This window comes from Leuciscus leuciscus (genome assembly GCF_965113295.1).
Source record: "Leuciscus leuciscus genome assembly, chromosome: 3".
In the NCBI taxonomy this organism is placed as follows: domain Eukaryota; kingdom Metazoa; phylum Chordata; class Actinopteri; order Cypriniformes; family Leuciscidae; genus Leuciscus; species Leuciscus leuciscus.
In genome coordinates, this window is record NC_138727.1 from 31211169 (window position 1) to 31232551 (window position 21383).

At 35.5% G+C, this 21383-nt stretch overlaps 1 protein-coding gene and 1 long non-coding RNA gene across 16 annotated transcripts in view; one reads left to right on the forward strand and one right to left on the reverse strand.

Moving 5' to 3' along the window:
• The window catches only part of rims1b (regulating synaptic membrane exocytosis 1b), an 88518-nt gene that overhangs the window by 28469 nt on the left and 38666 nt on the right, over nucleotides 1-21383 (reverse strand). For 14 of the 15 annotated variants that reach the window (XM_082164736.1, XM_082164739.1, XM_082164737.1 and 11 more), the window contains 11 exons: nucleotides 19757-20631; nucleotides 9311-9351; nucleotides 9022-9132; nucleotides 7449-7548; nucleotides 7117-7240; nucleotides 6624-6670; nucleotides 5859-5977; nucleotides 5568-5698; nucleotides 4604-4775; nucleotides 4208-4361; nucleotides 500-556 (listed from right to left, as the gene is read on the reverse strand). In XM_082164736.1, the coding sequence (XP_082020862.1) occupies nucleotides 500-556; nucleotides 4208-4361; nucleotides 4604-4775; nucleotides 5568-5698; nucleotides 5859-5977; nucleotides 6624-6670; nucleotides 7117-7240; nucleotides 7449-7548; nucleotides 9022-9132; nucleotides 9311-9351; nucleotides 19757-20631 (1931 nt within the window). The remainder of the gene's footprint in view (nucleotides 1-499; nucleotides 557-4207; nucleotides 4362-4603; nucleotides 4776-5567; nucleotides 5699-5858; nucleotides 5978-6623; nucleotides 6671-7116; nucleotides 7241-7448; nucleotides 7549-9021; nucleotides 9133-9310; nucleotides 9352-19756; nucleotides 20632-21383) is intronic. The other variant, XM_082164741.1, reaches the window with a different exon arrangement.
• LOC309495146 lies at nucleotides 13319-16138 on the forward strand. The gene is made up of 3 exons (XR_014204562.1): nucleotides 13319-14190; nucleotides 15082-15115; nucleotides 15364-16138. It is a non-coding gene; the product is annotated as an uncharacterized lncRNA (long non-coding RNA).

Below are 21383 nucleotides of genomic sequence, written 5' to 3' on the forward strand. Positions count from 1 at the left end.
GCTGTAATACAATCTTATAATCACTTTTACCCTTTTGCTATTCCAGCTTACAACAAAATTAAACAGGTCTTATGAAGGTAATAAAAGTGTGTTTTTATAGAGAGTGATTGACTTACAGAGTCATTCCTCCACAGTGTCCATGCACAATTAATGTGAGGTACTTCTGTGGTTCAAATTAACACTACAGTTCAGCCCAGCATAGGAGGAGAGAGACCGTATTCTGTACTTCAAAAACTAACACAACCTTCTCTTATAATCCATTATTTTATTATAAAACAAACTTTTTCATCTTACGCTTTCATCTGTGCCAATTAAGAATCATATTCATTTGTATATCAACTAATGGGCTTCTATGCAAATAAAAGGCTTGGAGGAAAATTAAAAACAGCTGTATTTTCTACAGTACACCTCTGCAGTAATAATACGTGACATTAGCTTTCTCTCTCACCCTGTGTTGGGTTTCTACTCTCCGAACAGAGTAAACATTGCCCCCACCCACCTGAGGACACTACTGTTATACCATCATCATAATCTGTTTCAATGATGCGATGAGATCCTGAGACACACACACACACACACACACACATACACAGCATACAATTCAACTGCTGAACATAAAAACAACACGTATTATAATTGCATTATAACCTGCATCCAAAGCTATTTTACCTTATTTTCCTTTATAGTGTAAAACAATAGATTTAAAGGTTTTTTGTATTTTTGTAAAAATTAAGCCGTTTTAAAGCGCCCCTATTATGCTGTTTTAAAAGTTACTAATTTTGTTTTGAATGTCTCCTACAATAGATTTTCATGAATCCAAGGTCAAAAAACACAAATTTTCTGATAATATACATATCAGAATTATTTATTTTCTCACAGTATCTGAAACGCTTTTGAGGATTTAGTCTCTCTAAACCCCTCCTTACAGAGAGCCTACTCAGCTCTGATTGGTCTAATGGTTCAGTCTGTTGTGATTGGTCCTATGCTTACAGTGTGTCAAAACTTCCATTACCATATCTGAATATCAGCTCTGAAGTCTTCCTTAGCTCTTGTATACACAGTATTACAGTACGATTATTTCGGTTTTACTGTATCAATTTGAGAAAAGTGGATTTGCTTTAACAGCACAGAAAACAGCAAATTCTCGATATGTCGACAACACGAACTAAACTCTTCCAGACCTCAGCTACAACTACAGTGTTAGAGGGTGGGCATTGTTCGCAGGCAGCCAGTGATGACCATAGGCTGGCATTATGCAAACTTGTAACAAACCTATGTAAGTACGTGCAGAAATTAAGACTAGACTTACTTACCAATATTGTTACAGGCGGTTCAGAATCGATTTTGTCTTATGAAACTCCATTTATCGTGCACTTTAATCATCCAAACATTGCAGACCTTTATTCACAAACAGCTATATAAACCACTATATGACAGCTAATATCTTATAAAGCATAATAGGGTCACTTTAATAACTTTCAGAAATTTAAGTAATGGATTTTGATGCAGCTTTTCTCTGGTCTGGTCTGTGTTTTTTTTTGTTGTTTTTTTGTTGCTTTATAAATGGCTTTGTACGGTAGCTCAGTCCCAATTACCCTCTTCTGAGCATGCACTGGTGTATAAATAATTAATATGGTTGCATTTTTTGAGCATTTGCTTGATTTATTTATACTGTAGTTGTTGATTTTGTTTTCATGTTTAGTATCTTCTAAAGTATGTGATTTCAGGATGCTTCTGTTCATGTACTGATGATCAGTTAGCTGCAGTGTTAATCTATTCAACAACATTGCTTATGGAAATGTTCATTAACAAAGTGTTTTTTTGATTATGAGAATGACTACAAAGCCAAGGCGTAAAATATGCATAACGATGATAATGTGTGTTTTTTTTAAGATAAACTTTAACCAAAAATATGAAGTAAACAAAATAGCACAGCAAGATACTAACAATGCACTTTTTTTTTGCTAAAAAAAGAAAAGAAAAAAAGATTGTTTCAAATAATCAAATTATGCAGAGGATTGTCCTGCTTGAGCTGCGTGAGCTGAACACTGAACACCAGTAAACTAAAGTGCTTAATTAACTCACCCAAATGCTTTTTCTTTAACAATGCAATAAAACCCATCTACAAAATGTAAAATGAAGAACTGAAGAACTGTTTCTTTTTTTGAATGTTGATAAATGCTTAAAGCAATATATAAAATGAATGAAAATTTGGTTTAATTTTGATTAACGTCATCAAAATAATTTGTGTCACTTAAAATGAGTAAAAACTAATTAGATTTTTTTTTTTTTTACCAAAAGACAAAAACTATGAAAAAAATAATAAAATAAATACTATTTAAAAATAGACTATTTCATGAGTGCTTTTTCTCATAAGTGTTTATGAGATGAGCATTCATGTGACGTTGTTAATAGTTTAGGAAAACAAGCACTTTGTTCTCCATGATGTACATTTCTCATGGAAAACATCAAATGAAGCACACAATATTGACCATTTTAAAACCATGTAAATAAAGGAAATCATTTGTTTAAGAAAATCTAAAAGGGGGGTTACGTATGCAACCCGGTTCCCTGTGAAGGGAACGAGACGCTGTGTCATGGCGTTGACGCTATGTACAGCAGATTGAGGAAGCTGTTCTGCTGAATCACCCGTCTGCTTGTCCACCTCCAACCCCTCAGAGTCAGATGCAGAATACTATAAAATAACTATTTCTGCCTCATTCTGTGAGAAGAAGCCACGTCATTTCGCAGAAGGCAGTTATTTCAATCACTCGACCGACGCTATAACATGATTTTGGAATAAAATATGTTATTATTCTCATAAATTGTATTTTGACGCTGTACTAGGCTGAAAACAATTAGCATTTTAGTCTCCTCTAAATTAAATCACATAACATGGTTTAAAAATGTTTTAAATAAATCTCAGAATTTTATCATTGATTGAATTAATTCTGACAATATGACAACAAGCTGCCAAATGTTTTTTTTTTTTTGAATAAATCTACAATGTTTGAAGTCCAAGGTCTTCATGAACTATGTATCTTAATTTGGGTACGCCGTTTTGGGGATTTGGGTTCCAAATGGGGACGCAAGTTAACAGGTTAAGGTAATAGTTGTGTTGTTAAAACGTATTTATAATACTGTTGAACTGGACAGTATTTTCTCTCTCCTGGTTATGCAATACTGTGATTAATTTGCTAAAAAAAGAAAGCAAAACACAAAATAGTAAAGATACATTTGACTGACAAGATTTTTATAGATATAGATATCTCGATACATCGTTACTGTGAATTCTTTAGGCCAAAAAGAATATTGTGACAGCCCTAGTAAATCAGAAAAATCTGATATCGTGACAGCCCTAGTACACACGAGAACTGACCTAGCGTGCTCCTCACCCATACAGAAAATGCATGTCATGTGAGTCGTCTGCCGTAAAAAAGCAAGTGCACTGCATCGCACATATCCTGTAATTCAGTTCTGACATTGTTTTCTAACTCCTGTCTAAAGACTTTAAATACACACACAATACAGGAACAGACCCACGCTCAACAAACATGCGGCTTCAGAATACAAATAAGCTGACCATGCGCATGTTTGGCATCTGCTTCAGACACCGGCTCACGCAGGAGCATTCCCATAGCGTCAACGCCATGACGCAGCATCAGAGTTCAACTTCGAAAGGGAACATACTTTATCTAGACATGTAATCAAGTCTTCTAGGCCCAAATTGTAAGACATTGTATGGTCAGTAAATATATTTTTGGTGCTAATCTAAAATTTTGTGCTGGGTAACGATTAATCGCGATTAATCGCATCCAAAATAAAAGTTTGTGTTTACATAATATATGTGTGTGTGCTGTGTAAAATGATTTTGTCTATATAAATACACACACATGCATGTATATATTTAAGATTTTTTATTTATTTATTTATAAAATATTTATATTTATACTGTATGTAATATAAGTAATGTATAAATATAGGTTATACAGTATATACATGCAAATATTTTTTAAATATATACATGCATATGTGTGTATTTATATATACAAAATAATTATACACAGCACACACACATATATGATATATATCACATATGTTAAATAATCACGATTAATCATTGCCCAGCATATGCAAATTATATAAATAAATAAAAAAATACAGTGACACACACATCACTAGCACACATACACTAGCTGATACTTACTTTGCAGTTTTTTACTAGGACTATCTCCATGAACATGTCTGCGGGGGAGGCAGGGGGATGGCTGAGGCAATGGTAGGGATGAAACATCATGGGATTGCAATTTGTACCAGTGTGGCTGGTCATCCAATAGAGCTGTTTCTAGCTCAATCAGAATCTGGGCAAAGAGAAAGACAGAAAAATGAATTTGAACCATGTTAGAGTAACTATTTGGCATAAAGAACCTGAAGGGTCCTGTGGAGTCAAGGGAATTGAACACATTACTTCACAAATGCACTTTTTGTTGAATTCACTTCTGAAATGAATCCATACAAATATATTATATATTGTTCCGAACCTAGATATAGATACATAGACATCTTATTGTCAAGACAAAATAATTGAAGCACACACACACACCTCTCCCATAAATTCACTCTCTTCTTCCTGGACTCTGGGCTGGTCCCAAACTGTGATCTCCAACATGCGTTCTCTGAAGTCTCTGCGGTGGATGTGAGAATACAGGAACGCCTGGTTCCATTTTGGCTCTGCACTCTTCTTCACCGTTTTCGTCCTTCTCTTGCTCTTGTCACTAGAGGAATGTAGTGTGTTTAAAAGAGTGTGTACACACTGCAAAACTTTGCAAATTTCTCCCAAAAATCAGCACAGAAAAAGCAGATTCCATTTCCCCCTGCTTATTATTCAATCTTTTAACATGGAATGAATTTCATAAACTCAGCATTATCCAAAATGAAAAATGCAAGTGAGGTTTTACAGTGCAAAGCTAGTGCATTGATAAATATATCATGAAAGAAAGAAAAGAAAATACAAAACCATTCCAAATAGTTGAAACATTTAAAATAATAAAATATTTCTGAGACCACCTATCTACAATACCGTTCAAAATTTACAGATGGTAAGAGTCTCTTATGCTCATAATGACCTTTATCTTTGATACAATCTTTATTTGATCAAAAATAGAGTGAACTGTAATGTGAAATATAATTACAATTTAAAATAATGCATTTTTTCTGTGATTCAGCACAGTAGAATTTTCAGCAGCCATTGCTCCAGTCTTCAGAATCACGCAATCCTTCAGAAATCATTGTAATAATGCTGATTTGGTACTTAAGAAACATTTCTAATTATCATCAGTGAAAATAGAGGTGCTGCTTAATATTTTTGTGGATTCTTTGATGAATAAAAAGTTAAAAAGAACAGCACTTATTTGAAATATAATTTTTTTGTCAAAATGTTAAGCGTTCTTGCTGAATAAAAGTATAATTTCTTTCAAAATGAACAAAGAAAAAAACAAATGGTACTAACCAGAAAAAAAAAACCTTGAAACAAATCTGTGAATTTGAATATATTTAAAAAAATGTACCTTCTATCAGGAAGAAAATACATTTTGACATAGGGATTTCTGGGTCGTCCGTCAGGTCGAGGGGGCAGTTCTCGTGCTTGTAGGACATTCACAATAAGCTGATGGCCCACTTTATCATACCATAATTTCACCTTGGTAAAAAGAAATAACACTTTCTCAAAGTTCACAAAATGTTGGCTATACATTATTTAAATATGAGCTAGGCAGATAAAATGTCATCACCAAACTACTTCCTTTTCAGTTGATAAAACAGGGCCAAATATTTTCTCTGCAAAGTGGTTTTACACTTACCGACAGCTGGCCTGGCAGTACCAGAGGGAGGTCTCTCAACATCCCGGGACTAGTCGGTGACATTACAGAGATGGATGGACGGTCCATCTTTTGTGATTCATCTATAGAACTTGAACCAGCTGTAAGTTTAAATAGTTGACATGTTAAATGTGCAGCTGTATTGCATGCTTATTAAAGAAATGTCTTAATAACAAGGACAAAATTAGGAAAGTGATCATTCATGCAAATATGTACATTTTCTTATCATTTACACACCCTAATGGAGTTCATTTTGATAGATTTCTTAGTCGTAGTTTTTGTCATGTCATTCAAATTCATTTATTTTTAATTAAGTTTAACTCTTACTAGAATGATATCTAATTTCATTCTATAAAAATAACATTTTAGTTTACAAAAGTGTGAAATTAAATAAAATATCCCCAAAAAATGATAGATTACTGATTTAAACATGAATGAACATGTAATTGTAAATTGTAAATTCTGAAATAATAACATAACAAGGAGTACACTATTTGAATGAAAATACTGTAAATTCTTTGCGCTTTATTATTAAGTGTTAGTATTAAATATTTGATTAATGTGGTGACACATTTGACTATTTTCACAAGCAATTTGTGATTAACGTGATTAACACTGCCCTCATGTAAAAAAAAATTACGAGACGACTGTCCATAATTCCACTCCACTTTTCAACACATGGAAAAAAGACGGGTTTCAAATGACATAAATGTGAGTAAATGATGACAAAATTTTCACAAAACCTACTTGATTCTAGAGGAGGATGTGATGTCCCTGGAAGTCTCGGTGTATCTCTGTAGGAAAATTGAAACACAGGGGAAAAAAAATGTCAGATGACAGATCATTAGCTTCTCTCTCTGTCAGTTTTTCTACACACATAAACATTGACTTGACTGCATTTCCCATTTTGAGACATCATGGAAACACTATCCAGTCACAGGAAAGAATAGGGAACCAAAGGACCGCTGATGCAATGACTGAACAGTTTTAACTATGAGAGGAGGGTCTGGAGCATGTAGGGTGACAATGGGGACACTGGGAGGAAGAACACTCTCAGATACTTTACTTACTGATATGCTCTATAGACCTTTTTCAAGAAGTTTTTGGACAGAATACGTTGAATACATCTTTAACATGCAACAGGAAGAAAAATCATTGGAGTCACTCATATATCCAGAGGTTTGTTTTCTTTTATATCATTTCCAAACCATGTTTGATTTTTGTGCTTTGTTTAGCTTACCCAATTGGTCTGGACACAACTATTTCCACTTGAGGTGCTGACTGGGACTCTAGAATAATATTGTACACTTCCTTTTTAGTTGCTCCAGGCAAAGCCTTCCCATTCCACTGCAACACCTCATCGCCTGAAAGCAAAAAAAGAAACTATTTAGCACTTGGCGGTGTTCTGCATTGACAGACTGACTGAATAATGAGCTGTGAAAAATGTAGACATGCAACCAAAAATATCAACAGAGATCTAGCAAAAGATATTAATAAAGCTATGGTCGAAATGATATTTTAAAATACTGCGATTTTCTTACAAAGTTAGCCAAATTTAAATAATCATAATACCTGCTCGTAAATGGCCTACAATGTCAGCCAAACTTCCTTTCTTTACTTTGGTGATAAAGGCCCCCAGTCTCCCTGACTCCGTCATTTTCCCACCAACCACCTGGACAAGACAGATGACAGAGTCAACCATGTTTACTCACAATCTGCAAAAACAACCTAACTACTAACTACTGTTCTTAAGCTTCTTTACATATTTCTTTTGTAAGGTATGGCACTAGCCACACTAAGGTTATAGGTTTGACTCCTAGAGAACACGCAAACTGATAAACTGCTTTACTTGAATACACTGTAATGGCTGTTTCACATTGGAAGCACAAGCTGGGCGGAAGATGTGCAGAAGCTGTGCATATACAGAGTGGAAGCATTATGTTTTCACACTGCAGTTTAACCGCGGCTTGTCCAAGTATTGTCCATTGTGTCACCTTTTTCATGTGCAGCACACACTTCTGTGATGTGACAGCTTTTCCCTGCTACACATACATGCATATGGCATGCTGTATATACTGTATATAGTTTATATGATAAAAGTAATCTTAAAATTAAGATATACTGTACCTCTAGTTTTATTTATTTAAACAGGCTTTTGAAGTTTGGACAATGTTGTTTTTGTGTATTTTTTTCACAGTGCTAAAAGTCATATGGTGACTGTGAAACACGGAACACTTACATGATTTTATGGTGAAATTTGTAGCAGTGTAAATGCGCTAATCTGTTAATATGGCGACCTGATTTTGATTTTTATATTTTGTAAACGTTTAAGAATTTTTTATATGTCTGGAGAAAATTTTATTAAAAAAACTTGGGAATAAAAAAATTGTGCTGCTTACGCTCTGCTTACGCGTTCAATGTGAAACAGGTGTCGCTTTGGATAAAATGTCTACCAAATGTATTAATAGGAAGTATGAAAAAACAAAAGAAAAAAAGATTTTAGAGGTATGTAAGTAAACGTAAAATAAGGAGTATACAGACTGTTTAGTACCTTAAAACACCAGAACAAGAACAGTAAAAAAACATACTTATGAATAAGATTGTACAGATTAAATAATGTAAATGTTTAAATTGTTTCCATGTTCTATATATTCCATATAATCTCCATGAGTTTGACTACTTAAAAACCACAGTTAAAAAAAAAGTACAAATGGAGGAAAAGCTTGAAGGTCTTAATGGAAAGATTTGGGAAAGTGTTGGGGAAGTAAAAAATGCAGGGATCCTGTAGGGTTCTGATTGGAATGCAACATACATAAATAAATATGTATGTATGTATGTATGTATGTAAAAATTAGCAAAGCTGGAAATGATATTGCATCTGGAATTTGAAAATTCAGTTTAAAATGTAAAAGAACATCATATTGTAACCACGTCAACAATAGAACTGAAATCATTTAATTTATTTCGTTATCATTATTCCTGTATTATTCATCATAATCTGTCACATCCGGCGCAAATTTCTTTCACCTGCAAAATTTCAATGAGCAACGGTAAAAGTGACCACACCTTTAGTGTAGCACAACCCTTCAAGTGCAATACAGAGACAATGTTATTAGCTGTTGTAAACTGCCATTGACAAGCTCACCTTCAGACCCAGTAGGGAACCGGCTTCTCGTGGCATGGTGGACCGCTTACTTAGAGTGATGCGGCCAATCAAATGATCTCCCTCTTTGGATGGCTGCCAGCTCACTGGATGCTGTGAGAAACAGAACAATGCTTTTTCAGTCCCATTAATGCTGAAAATACATGTACTGACACATTTCAGAGAGTTCAGCTACAGAAACACTCTGTAATCAAACAACTGTGTCTGCTATTATGCCCATTGCCACAGATACATGTTTGCAATATGATTCAAATCTAATTGAAATACTTACATGCCACACAGTGGGATCCAGAGGATGACAGTCCCCGTCACCTGCAAAATATAAATTGACATTATAATTATGGTTGGGAATCGAATTACGATTCCAATTCTGCAATTGAAAACTTAAGGTCAGGAATCGGATACTTGTTATACAGTTAAAATTTCGATTCCTCTTATCGATTCTTTTGTGTGCATTTTAATATGACTTTAAACCATTCAAGCCCTAGACACGCACGTTGTTTTCTGTGCTGCACACACATCCAAAGTGCGATCACAAAAAAAGTAATTTAATGTGATTTTAAACCATTCAAGTGTAAGAACAATTTTAAACCATAGACTCATGCGTTGTTTTCTGTGCTGCGCACACATCCAAATCGACGTAAGCACAGAAAGCTGCCTCTCATACTGAATAGTACGCACGATACTGAACTGAGTTCTCTTCCGCATGTTTGAACGGACAAATACACACAAAAATATGTCAAAATATCCTTGTAAACACGGTTATGTCTTGAATGAATGTAACAGTTGACAAAGAAAACCCATGTGTAACAGTATATTAGATCCGTGCAGCAAGTGACAGCAGCCTAATATTCCTGATGCCGCACCACTTGCTATAATAACATTAATCAAACAACAAAAGACAAAGCTAAATAACTTTTGTAACTATATTTGTAATGTATATTTTATTTATAAAGTGCAGTGTTATTTTACATTTGATTACAGTTTCCTGACAGGATTAGCCTAGAAATCTAGACGCACCCTAGCGGCAGCAAAATTATTTTGCAGCCAGGGTGGGTCTAGCAACTCTCAATAGACCTTTTTGCTGCAAAAACCTAAATTGGGTCAGGCCAATCACGTCGTGTATAGAGTAGGCGGGGGCGGGCTTAACATATGACGACAGAGTTGCGACGGCTCCCTGCCACTTGAAAACAAAGAATGGCTGCTGCTGCGGATGGAGAACAGCGGTCTTTCGAATCGGCTTTGGCCGCAACTCTGGAGGACTTGGAGTTAAGTTTTTCTTTGAGAAAAGAACAAAGAACGACACTTAAGTCATTCTTAAAAAAAAGGAAGATGTGTTCGTAGTTTTGTCGGCCAGATTTAAAAGTTGAATCTATCAACTAAGCTCCGCTGTTGGGAAAACGCTCTGGTTGGTTGAAGCGCTGCCCTATTGCGTGCAGAGGGAATTTGAAAGACAGCCGTTTATCCCGCCCATCAGATTGACCGTGTCTATGGTGAGTTGCCAGACTAAACATCTTGATGTACGTCTGGCTTGCCAGGCTATGACAGGATGACTTTCGCGGGAAATTACATAAATGCGTCATATTTGCGTACATACATTATAATTACGTACATGTTTCGTCATAATCATAAATAGGGAAGTGTTGATTGGGCTACTTTGACGCGTATATGGTGTGGGAGTGGCATAGGTTAGTTGTCACAACGAGCGAGAAAGGTTCGAAATCTCTAACCTCCGGGGAATAACCCGTTTTAAACAAACGGCAAATTGAGGAGAGTCTGCTGGCAAAAAGAGAAAATGACAGAGCTTGCAATAAAACGAGAATCAACATTGGCTTGGCTTTCTGGGGATGGCTAGAACTGAGGGATTTGAAATGTTGTAAAAAGCGATGCAGAGATGGCGTTTTTATTACTCAACAGGTGACTATGTCTTTTATTGAACAGATAAATTGCCATATGTAGCTCTCAAAGAGAGTTCACTGTAAAGTATTATCTATTGTGAAGGGCCATTTCATTATGGTTGTTGTAACGCTGTGCTGGAATTTATTTTCAAGGAAGTATCGTGTCTATTAATGGGTAAAGCTACAGTAATGTCTTTAGCTATTTAGCTTGAGATCCATTCCATCTAAACTGGTTATATCTCTTAAGCCTAGGAGTGAATGTTTTATGAGCAGTAGGATCATCTCTGTCTCTTTTTATAGTTAGACAAAGAACCATATTTATCCGCATAGTCACACAGAGCCGAAGCACAACCAAAACAATGTTCTTCAGCAAAATGCATGCAGTTTTGTTTTATAACCTCTAGAGGACCAAAAGCAACATAGTGTACCTTTAATGTTAACGTTAACCCTGCTTTGTGAGAAATTATCCTCTTAATTTCTGAGATATACTGTATGTGTCTTTGCAAATTCAAAGGTTCAGATCCAGATAAGTTTGATCTTGACTCCTTCTTCAGGCCACAAACAAAGAAAATAATACACAGCAATACTAAGACTGTCAAACTAAATTTGGAGCAAATTTATGTGTGTATTCTAAAAGTCAATGTAAAAAGGAGTATTTTATTAATCTCACACTGCCTGTCAATCATTTTTGTTGATGTCAAATTGAATAAATGCCTTTACAGCGTTACGAAAAATGAACTGTGTTCAACAATTAAATGCATGCGTAATTTTGACAGCCCTAATCAATACATGTTGTGGTTTAAAATGGCTCAGCATTTGACATTTACCATACAGGAATAGGGAATTCTCCCACTTTAGAAACAGTATTTAATGATAGTCTCATAAAGATTAGCTAGATTTACACTAATGCTATAAATTAATAGAGTTAATTTAACTTAGGGGCGGCATATAACAGAGTATATCTGCCTTCAGCAACAAAGGTGAGAGATGTTTAAAGTGCCAAACCCCAAACAAGATAATATACAGCCTAGTATAACATTTTACAGTTTCATTTGATCATCTTGATTGCATTCCTAAAACTGTCGTAAAACTTTAATGTATAGTACTATGCAGCACCCAAGAACACCCTCTGCACATACTGAATGAAACATGAGCTATTCCCTTGGCAATCACTGACATTATAAGCTTCCATCCAGTATTTGCTTGTCCTAGTTATCAGGAATGAAGTCACATTAGCTCTGCATCTGCCATTACAAACTTAATGCCAAAGAAAAGATATATTCATATTGCCCTACAAAGGCATTATAACTCATATTGGGTTTCTGTCCTGTGTTCTCAGCTATGCTATCTAGTGTTGGCATAGTTACTGTATTTGCCTTTTTAGGACAGCAAAGGAGGAGGTGACAGGAGGCGATAAAGAGAAGATGGGAAGATGGGATTGGGAAATGATGACCCATGTCCGATTCATGTTGGAGCATGTTTGACATTATGTTTGCACATGATCACACTTCAGAGTGGTTTTCAACTTCAACTTAAAATAAACTCTCTTAAAACATATAATCATTTCCACCACAACATAATTTCTATTAAATCTCAAATTATGTACTGTGATTAATAGGATTTGGCAATGAAAATGACAGTGGATCCTGAATAAAATGGCAATCTCATTTGTATTGCTAAGGCATATTTCACAGCTAGGTTTTTTTGTATCATAAATGCAATCGAATCATATGTTCACCTAGCCTGGGTTTCCCCATGCTGCCTTGCACGTAGCACGATTTTATTCACGCTGCTAGGCAGCCTGGACACCATGGACCAGATTTTCCCCTCAAAAAGGGAACCAATCACAGAACGGGGAGGGAGCAGCAAGACGATGACCACGTCTATGCGACACACCAAAGCAGTTTGTTTATATCTATGGATCCAACATGGCATCAGACGCGAAGTTACCTTTCGATGCAGCCTTAGATAGTGTTGTAAGTAGTTTAGAACGCAAGTTTATTTCATCTTCTTATGCGAATTTCTGTCGCTCTACATACGTCATCTGGTATAATTGAAACGATTGGCTATGAGCTACGTACAGGCGCATTTGATAGACATTCGTAGCGCCCAATAAATGGCTCTGGGCATTCGTAAACCACGCCTCAAATACGATAAAATGAACATGTGGTTCCCAGACCACGTCTCAATGAGACGAGGTCTGACGTTAGCCAGGCTAATGTTCACCTTTTTTTTGTACAAAACTGTAATTTGACAAAATTACAGCTTGATTAATCACAAACATTCTGGGGACTTTCAAAACCATGCACCCTTGCAGCTGAGAAAAATGGGATGAACCAAAGCATACACGCACTCAAAAGCTGGAATGGGTTACACTGTAAAAAAAAACTGTAAATTTACAGGAAACTGTCTGTATTTTTTACAGAATTTTGCCGTTTTGTCATTATACAGTGAATACCTGTTATTTTACAGATATTTGTTGTAATTTAAAGATCCACTATTAAATTTACAGGTAATTGCTTTTATTGTGGTTTTACATTAATTTAACGTTTTTTAAAGGAAATTATCTGTAATTTTATAGGGTTATGTGTAATTTTACATAAAAAATTAAGTAATATTTTACAGATTATTTCTGTGGAATTAGAAAACAAAGAAAATAAGGTATAACTGCAGAAATCAGCAGTCACTTAACATGTTTTCCTTAAAGATTATTAAGCATGTGGGGGTTAAAGTGAGTTTTAAGATTTGTCCACACATTAGGCAGGCCTATTTAATTATTTATAATCTTTTAATTTTGTCTTGCAAATAGATGTTCATTTTGATCATCATTTGTATTTGCCCGTAAATTTCATTTAGGCCTATATTTTATGTCTTTTATGAATCGTTTTTCCAAATCTGCGTTGCTGCACATTGCGTGGCTTTGTGTGCGTTTGAATGTGTGTGTGTGTGTGTGTGCCCGCGCGCGCGGGCGCGCGCAGATTCAAATTATCCGCCATTACGTTTCGTTGCTTAGTCCCGCCCAGCCCACAACGGTTAGCTACAAATCTGTCTCTGTCGTCGATCTGTGTCAAGGGCAAGCGGGAGATTTGAATTCAGAGCTATAATCGTATTCGACAGAAGCAGCCGTGAGCAGGAGCGCTGCTGAACACATATTAGTTGTAGTCTGGTGTCGGTCAGTCCGGAAATAACGCGCCCTTTTTCAGTGAGCCTGGTTCGTCACAGCAGACCTCATCCCGACCGATCAACGGCTGAGGTAAGAGTCTAATACTACATGTAAATGATATTTTATATTACATTTGTGTTAAGTGGTTAGACTGTTTCCATGCTAACGTTAGCATTCTTAAATTATGTTCAGTCATAACTGGCGTCGAGGGCAAAACACAAATGCAGCATGGGTCTTTTCAATTATCGATCTGTGTTAAGAAAGATCAGTTGAACCCACTCTAACTTACTTGTTAACTTCTAGACCTAAAACAATCTTTAGTAGACTTGTTATTCATATTAAAGTCCATAATTGTTTTTTAAAATCTTCGTTATGATAGTCAGTAACATTAAACCAATCTCTTAAATGGCGGGACATTTTGAAACCATGTCTGGAAGCTGAAAACGTTATTTTTCAATATTTTTTTTTTTTTTTTTTTGTAAACATTTTTTTTTTTACTTTATTTTATTATAGTAAAATTGTAGTAAACACGTTTTTAGCTGATTTTTTTACCATTGTAATAGCCACAGTTTTACTAAAAATAGGCCTACTGTGTTTCTTTTGTTTATATCGTAATAGTTAACATGACTAACTTTATTAAGACCGTTAAGAAATCGAAATACTGTCTGTAACTTAACGTACTTGTTGATGATACAGGAAAGCCTAGAACAGGAAGACTAGAATATGAATACAACATGATGAACCCCTAGGTGTATCTAGGTCTAGGTCACAGTAAATCATATTCATTTAATGTTACTTTCTATAAATGTAACTTAGCTAAAATCACATGGCAGCTCAAAATATTACTGCTGGCCTTTCCAGCTCAGCTTCAAGATCATAGTCAGTTGAGTTTTTGCATTGTCCCAATGGAACATATTCTGACATGTGTAAATCTAATACTGAGTTTTTAAATAACTTGTGTGTGTGTGTGTGTGATTTCAGGTCACGTGGAAAGCAGATGATCATGGCAAACAAGGTATGGGAAGAATTCATTAAAACATAAAAATCATAATGGTTCTGATTCCATATGTTCATAACAGTCTTCTGATTCCATATGATTGCACTAAAAGTATGCACAAGGTTTGGATTTGCTACAGCAAGATTACGATTGTGTTAGATTCCACCCATCTTTCTTTCTTTTTTTTTATAGGCTCTGTCATTTAGAAACATGACTTTTCCTATCACTAATATCTTAATGACACATATCTCTACCTTTTAATCCAGCCAGATGATCTGACGGTTGCTGCTCGCATCTCAGCCTACCTGATGGAAAATTCTTGCTGGATGAATGACCTTCCCCTTCAATTCAGCCTTGCCAAGACAGAACTGCTTATGGTTCAACATTCAGCCAAAACATACTTGCTGTGATCCTGCTGATTTGCCTTATCATTAGGAGGATCAGGCCCTTCCTATCGGAGCTACACAACTCTCTTGTTCTATCCAGACTGGGCTATTGTAATGCTCTCCTGGCAGCTCTTCCAGTATCAGTCAAACCTCTGCAACTGATCCAGATGCTGCAGCAAGAGTTGTCTTTAAAGGTAGCCCTATGCCTAAACTCACTGCTTCAGATCTATGTGTCCTCCAGAAGCATGTGTTCTGCAAGTGAACGGCGCCTTGTGGTGCCATCATCCCAAAGAGACACAAAACCACTTTCACTGACATTTACCTGGACTGTTTCCTGGTGGTGGAATGACCGGCGCAACTCAACACATTTTCAAGAAACTGCTAAAGATCCATCTTTTTCATAAACACTTCACCCAATAATACTATATCTTTGTAAAAAAAAAAACCTTGCTATGTGTACTGTGCGACTAACTGGGACTTGTCACTGCACTTGTTGCTTTTTATTATCTTTAATTATTATCTTAATTGGTTAGTCACTTTGGATAAAATGTAATTGTAAATGTTAAAATAAGTTACACTGTAAAGGTATACGGTAATTGCTTTTTATTGTGGATATATTTACATGTTCTAAATTATATACTAAGCATCTATTTCCTATTAATCACTTATCTTGATGTTTAGTGTTTGTTCAATTACTAATACTGTAAATATGCAGGTATTCTGTACTCATACATTTAGTTAATTTAAAAGAAATTGACTGTACATTTGCTATTATTAAGAACTTAATTAGAGATGTTGTGAAATTGGATCGGTACAAATAAAAATAAAAACTGTAAATTTACAAACATTTGTATTTGAATTTATGTACTTGTGTGCATTTTTTATACATAATTTCATTGTTATTTTACACAGAAAAACTATATTAAAAGAAAATTACTGTAGATAGACAGCATTATTATATAAAATAATTGTATAAAACCTTAAATTTACAGTATTTAATTGTTTTAAAGGTGTATATGACTTTTTTTAAACGTTAAAAATCCCAATAATTACATAAGATTTTATGTAATATTAAAGATATAATCTGTTATTTAATTATGGAAAATTACTGTATTTTAACGAGATTGTTTTTTGCCGTTATTTTACGGTAATTTTCTGGCGCCCCAGCTGCCGGAATAATACCGTTTTTTCACGTTTTTTTTTTTTACAGTGTACCCAAGTATGATATGAAAAAGTCCCCAAATGGAACATGCTGCATCCCAGGACTGACGCAGGCCAGTCAGTCACTCAGTGGTTTTATGTGAGAGAGCTGCTGACCTAATTCCCAAATCTGGTTTCCTTAAAATTTTCCAAATAAACAAATGCAGCTTCACTGCATGAATCAGCAGGGGCTTTTTTTCCACAGACCTAAAGCTCAGGACTCGTCATTATGGGTACACATCATGGTTCAACAGCTACAATGACGTATGTAAAATTATGCTATATATGGCCTTGATGTGAAAATGAATGCAAAAGTAAGATATAAACTTATAAACCATTACAGATGACAGAGGTAAAAAAAACACACAAAAAAAACAATTGTACACAAATTTGCTATATAGATATTGGACCATTCTGAGCTGACTGAAACTGAAGCTGTGCACACACTCTCATACACTCACATGCAATTCACAGTAGATGGAAAACAAAACAGAGATGTTTAACTGGATGATAATTAGTGGCATTCATTGAAGTTTGCACTTTTAAGATTACATCCATAAAGTGTGGGGTAGCAGTTTTACTATTAAATCGTTCCTAATTGGCATTTTTGTGCATTTTGATGCAGTTTGAGAAATATTGAATTGATTATTGTATGTGAGTGAGCTGAATAAAGAGCATAGTTACACTGCATGAGATTTTAAAAATGTTTTTGAAAGAAATCTCTTTTGCTTAACCAAGGTTACATTTATTTTATGAAAACACAGTAAAAACAGTAATATTGTAAAATAGTATTACAGTTTAAAATCTTTGTTTTCTATTTTAATGCTTTTAAGATTTCAATGTCACATGATCATTCTACTATGCATTCTAATATTTCCTATTATTATCAATGTTGAAAACAATTATGCTGATTATTATTTGTGAAAACTGTGATACAGTTTTTCAAGATTTGATGAAAAGAAAGTTCAAAATAACAGCATTTATTTAAAAAAAGAAATATTGTGGAACATTAATAATGCCTTTACTGTCATTTTTAATCAATTTAATGCATGCTTGGCAAACGAAAGTATTAATTTCTTTCCAATCAAAACTATTGAGCAATAGTGTGTACTGTGTACTCTATACTACTAAACCGACTACTAAAAGAAGGGAGACATTCACCAATATTTAATTAGTCTTCCGAACTGCTGCATTTTCTTTTTTGACAATATTATTATATAATATTACATGACGAAAAAAGCAACATTCATCATGGTGTTTCATAGCCATAACCAGATTTAATTTTAGTTTAGAGAACCTGCTTGTTTAATAACCTCATAAAATAGTGCCAGTGCTATGCAATAAAGACGCACACGCACACACACAAATAAACACACACTGGGTCTCATTCATAAAACATTCGTAAATATACGAGTAAATATGTGAATGATTTGCGCGTAAAGAGACATTCCCGGAAATTCTTCTCCTGATTCACAAATAATAATAATAATAATAATTCATTACATTTATATAGCGCTTTTCTCAACACTCAAAGCGCTTTACATAGAAGGGGGGAATCTTCCTCAACTTACAAATACTTCGTAAACGTCAGATTTGATAGTGAAATGTGTGTGTGGGTTAATGAATTCCAATCAGTCGTAAATGGGACGCGCGTGCACGCTCATTCTCTCAATTACCATAAATCCCGCCCATTAAAACCGACTGACAACTATATATGTGACCCTGGACCACAAAACCAGTCTTATGTGTAATTTTTTACAAATTGAGATGTATACATAATCTGAAAGCTGAATACATAATCTTTCCATTGATGTATGGTTTGTTAGAATAGGACAATATTTGGCCGAGACACAACTATTTGAAAATTTGGACTCTGAGGGTACAGAAAAATCGAAATATTGAGAAAATCACCTTTAAAGTTGTCCATTTCTATTGGCGATAGTGCTGCATCCATTCACAAAAATAAATGTTTTATATATTTAAGGTGGGAAATTTACAAAATATCTTCATGGAACATGATCTTTACTTAATATCCTAATGATTTTTGGCATAAAAGTAAAATCTATAATTTAGACCCATACAATGTTTTGTTGGCTATTGCCACAAATATACCTGTGCAACATAAGACTGGTTTTGTGATCCAGGGTCACATATAGGCATCATGACACGAAACGAAGGATTTCAACATGTCTTCTCAAAAGCGAATAAAGAAGAGAAATTTCTCAGACGCAGAAATTGAAGTTTTATTATCAGAAGTTCATTCAAAACGCCACATTTTATTTTCAAGCGTACATAGTGGCGTATCAGGTCAAAAAAAAAAGGATTTTTTAGGTAATAATGCTTTTACCTAAATGCTTTAGGTAAAAATGCTTGGCAGATGCAGTTAATGGAGTTTCATCTGTTAATCGAACAGTCCCAGAAGTGAAAAGAAAATGGTTCGACATGAAGCTTGACTGCAACACTTGTGACTTGCGGACTTGTAAAAAAAAAAAAGAGAGATAAACCGCTTAAAAAAAAAAAAAAAAAAAAAAAAAAGACTTGCGGACTTGTGTTCCGTTTGCAGATGCTATTACTGGCTCTCGTAATAAAAGTAAAAAGAAAAAACGTATGTAATTACTATATATAATATTTTTTCAAAATGATGTGTAAATATGTACCCGATTAAGGTGAATTAAAATGCAGCCTTATTAATGAGCAAAACGTTCGGATGTTAAACGCATTATTTACGCGTGGCTGGGAGCAGGTGTAGGTTTCTTTCGTACCAACTAACATTTGGAAAATACGAACATTTTAATGAATCCGAAAATTTACGCCAGAACCACTTTACACACGATTTACACAAAAATTCGTTCTGCTCGTGTTTCATGAATGAGACCCAATGAGTCTGTTTACTGCTGCCATGATCACTAAAAATATACAGAATAAAAAAAAATATTTCAAATACATTTTAATTTATCACCATATTTAGTGATATATGTAATGAGACAGATTTTGTAGTGTAATACTTTTTAGTGAATTTGAGGCTACAGTTTGACAATAAATTTAGCAACATATACAAATGTCATTCACCTACCTATTTCACTAACACTTTCGATCTCCACATCCTCACAGCTGGTGTATTCAGGAGTGGAGCCACCCTCTTCTTCAGAGCTACTGATGGACATCTGCCTTTTGTTGAGGCCTCGTTTGGGTCTATAGGCTCGTGGTGGAGGTGGCCGTAACGTCTCCGATTGGTCTGAGCTAAGAGAAGAATCTTTACGCATGATTTCTGCAGCCTTTTCTCGCTTAGCCCTGTGCAGAAAAGCTGCGGACCCAGGTTCCAGATGCCCCTTTGGGCCCCAGTCCTTTCCGTCCCTGAGGTCTGGGGGGCCTGGAGGGCCCATGTGAGGGCTACCGTGGCCCTGTTTAGCGATGGATCCTTGTACCCCAACTCCACCCCCCACGGTCCTGTCCATAGAATAAGCTCGATGGTTCTCTAAAAGGGTCTTGCGGTCGTCGTTGTTAGCTACTCGTTGCCTGCTAATTCTATTTCCAGCAGCCTCAACCCCATCTTGGATCAATCCCACTTCGTTGATGGCTAGGTCGCTGTGATGACGCTCCTGACGCATTTTGGACACTTTGGCATGCATACGCATTTCCTGTTCCTCCTTTTGCGGTTTAACAGGGTAGCGGGCTAGGTTTGGGTCACTGCGGTAACGGGTCTGGTACTCTTCTTCTCGTCTTTGTCGCTCTCGCTCTTCCTCCTCTTGCCTCCTTCGCCGCTCAGGATGGGTGGGATCGTCCTCTGGGTATTCCTGTGAGTGAACTTTCTCCAATCGTCTGCACTCTCGCTTCTCACCTGGAGCTCGATCTTCAGAGGCCTGCGATGACAACCTGGCTGGTCCACGTCTTCTCTCTCCACGTCCAATCACCTTTCCATTCTGCTCGTGTAGGGACACGGGTCTCTTCCTATTATTGATTAGACAGAAGTAGGTAAAACTTTGAGATATAGTATTTGGAATTTCCAAGTACCAAAGCCAATTTGCATTTACAACTGCTACAATAGTAGTTATTTGAATAATGCATAGCTCAACACCTGTTAACCCCTGTGTTTAAAAATTTGGGAATTCAAATGCAAAAAGGATTTAGGAATATGCATCTGATAGGAAGACAGGAAACATACGTCATTTAAAAAAAAAAGAGATTATAAGGCAGGAGCTGCAGTCCACATAGTGCCAGCTGAAAAAAGGTCAGAATGAACAGATTTTGTTGAAATGTCCAGCTTAAAATAGAATAAATTGTATGTTGACAGTAAGGATATGTAACACCACATATTTTGTAAATTCAGTTCTGGGAAATGGGAACCCAATGGCCAGTGGACTAATCTGTCTTAAAGAAGCCTGTAAAACTAGGATTGTTTCACATAACCCTGAAATACTTAGAATTTGAAATGTCATCTTAAAAATAAGTAAATGTAAAAGTAATCCATATTAATTGAGTGCTTTGATCCTAGACTTACAAAGAGACAGAATCTCTTTACATTATTAACTTTTTATTATGAATTATGGTAAACTGAAGCTCAAACAGTCTTGCTTGATTGAAAATAATCAGTGATAACGTTCTTACGTGCCAAGTGAGAACAATTGAGCTTTTGTTTACCACATCTGATGTGCTCTATGTGTGTTGATCAATGTTTAAATGTGATTAAAAGCCTTGTAATT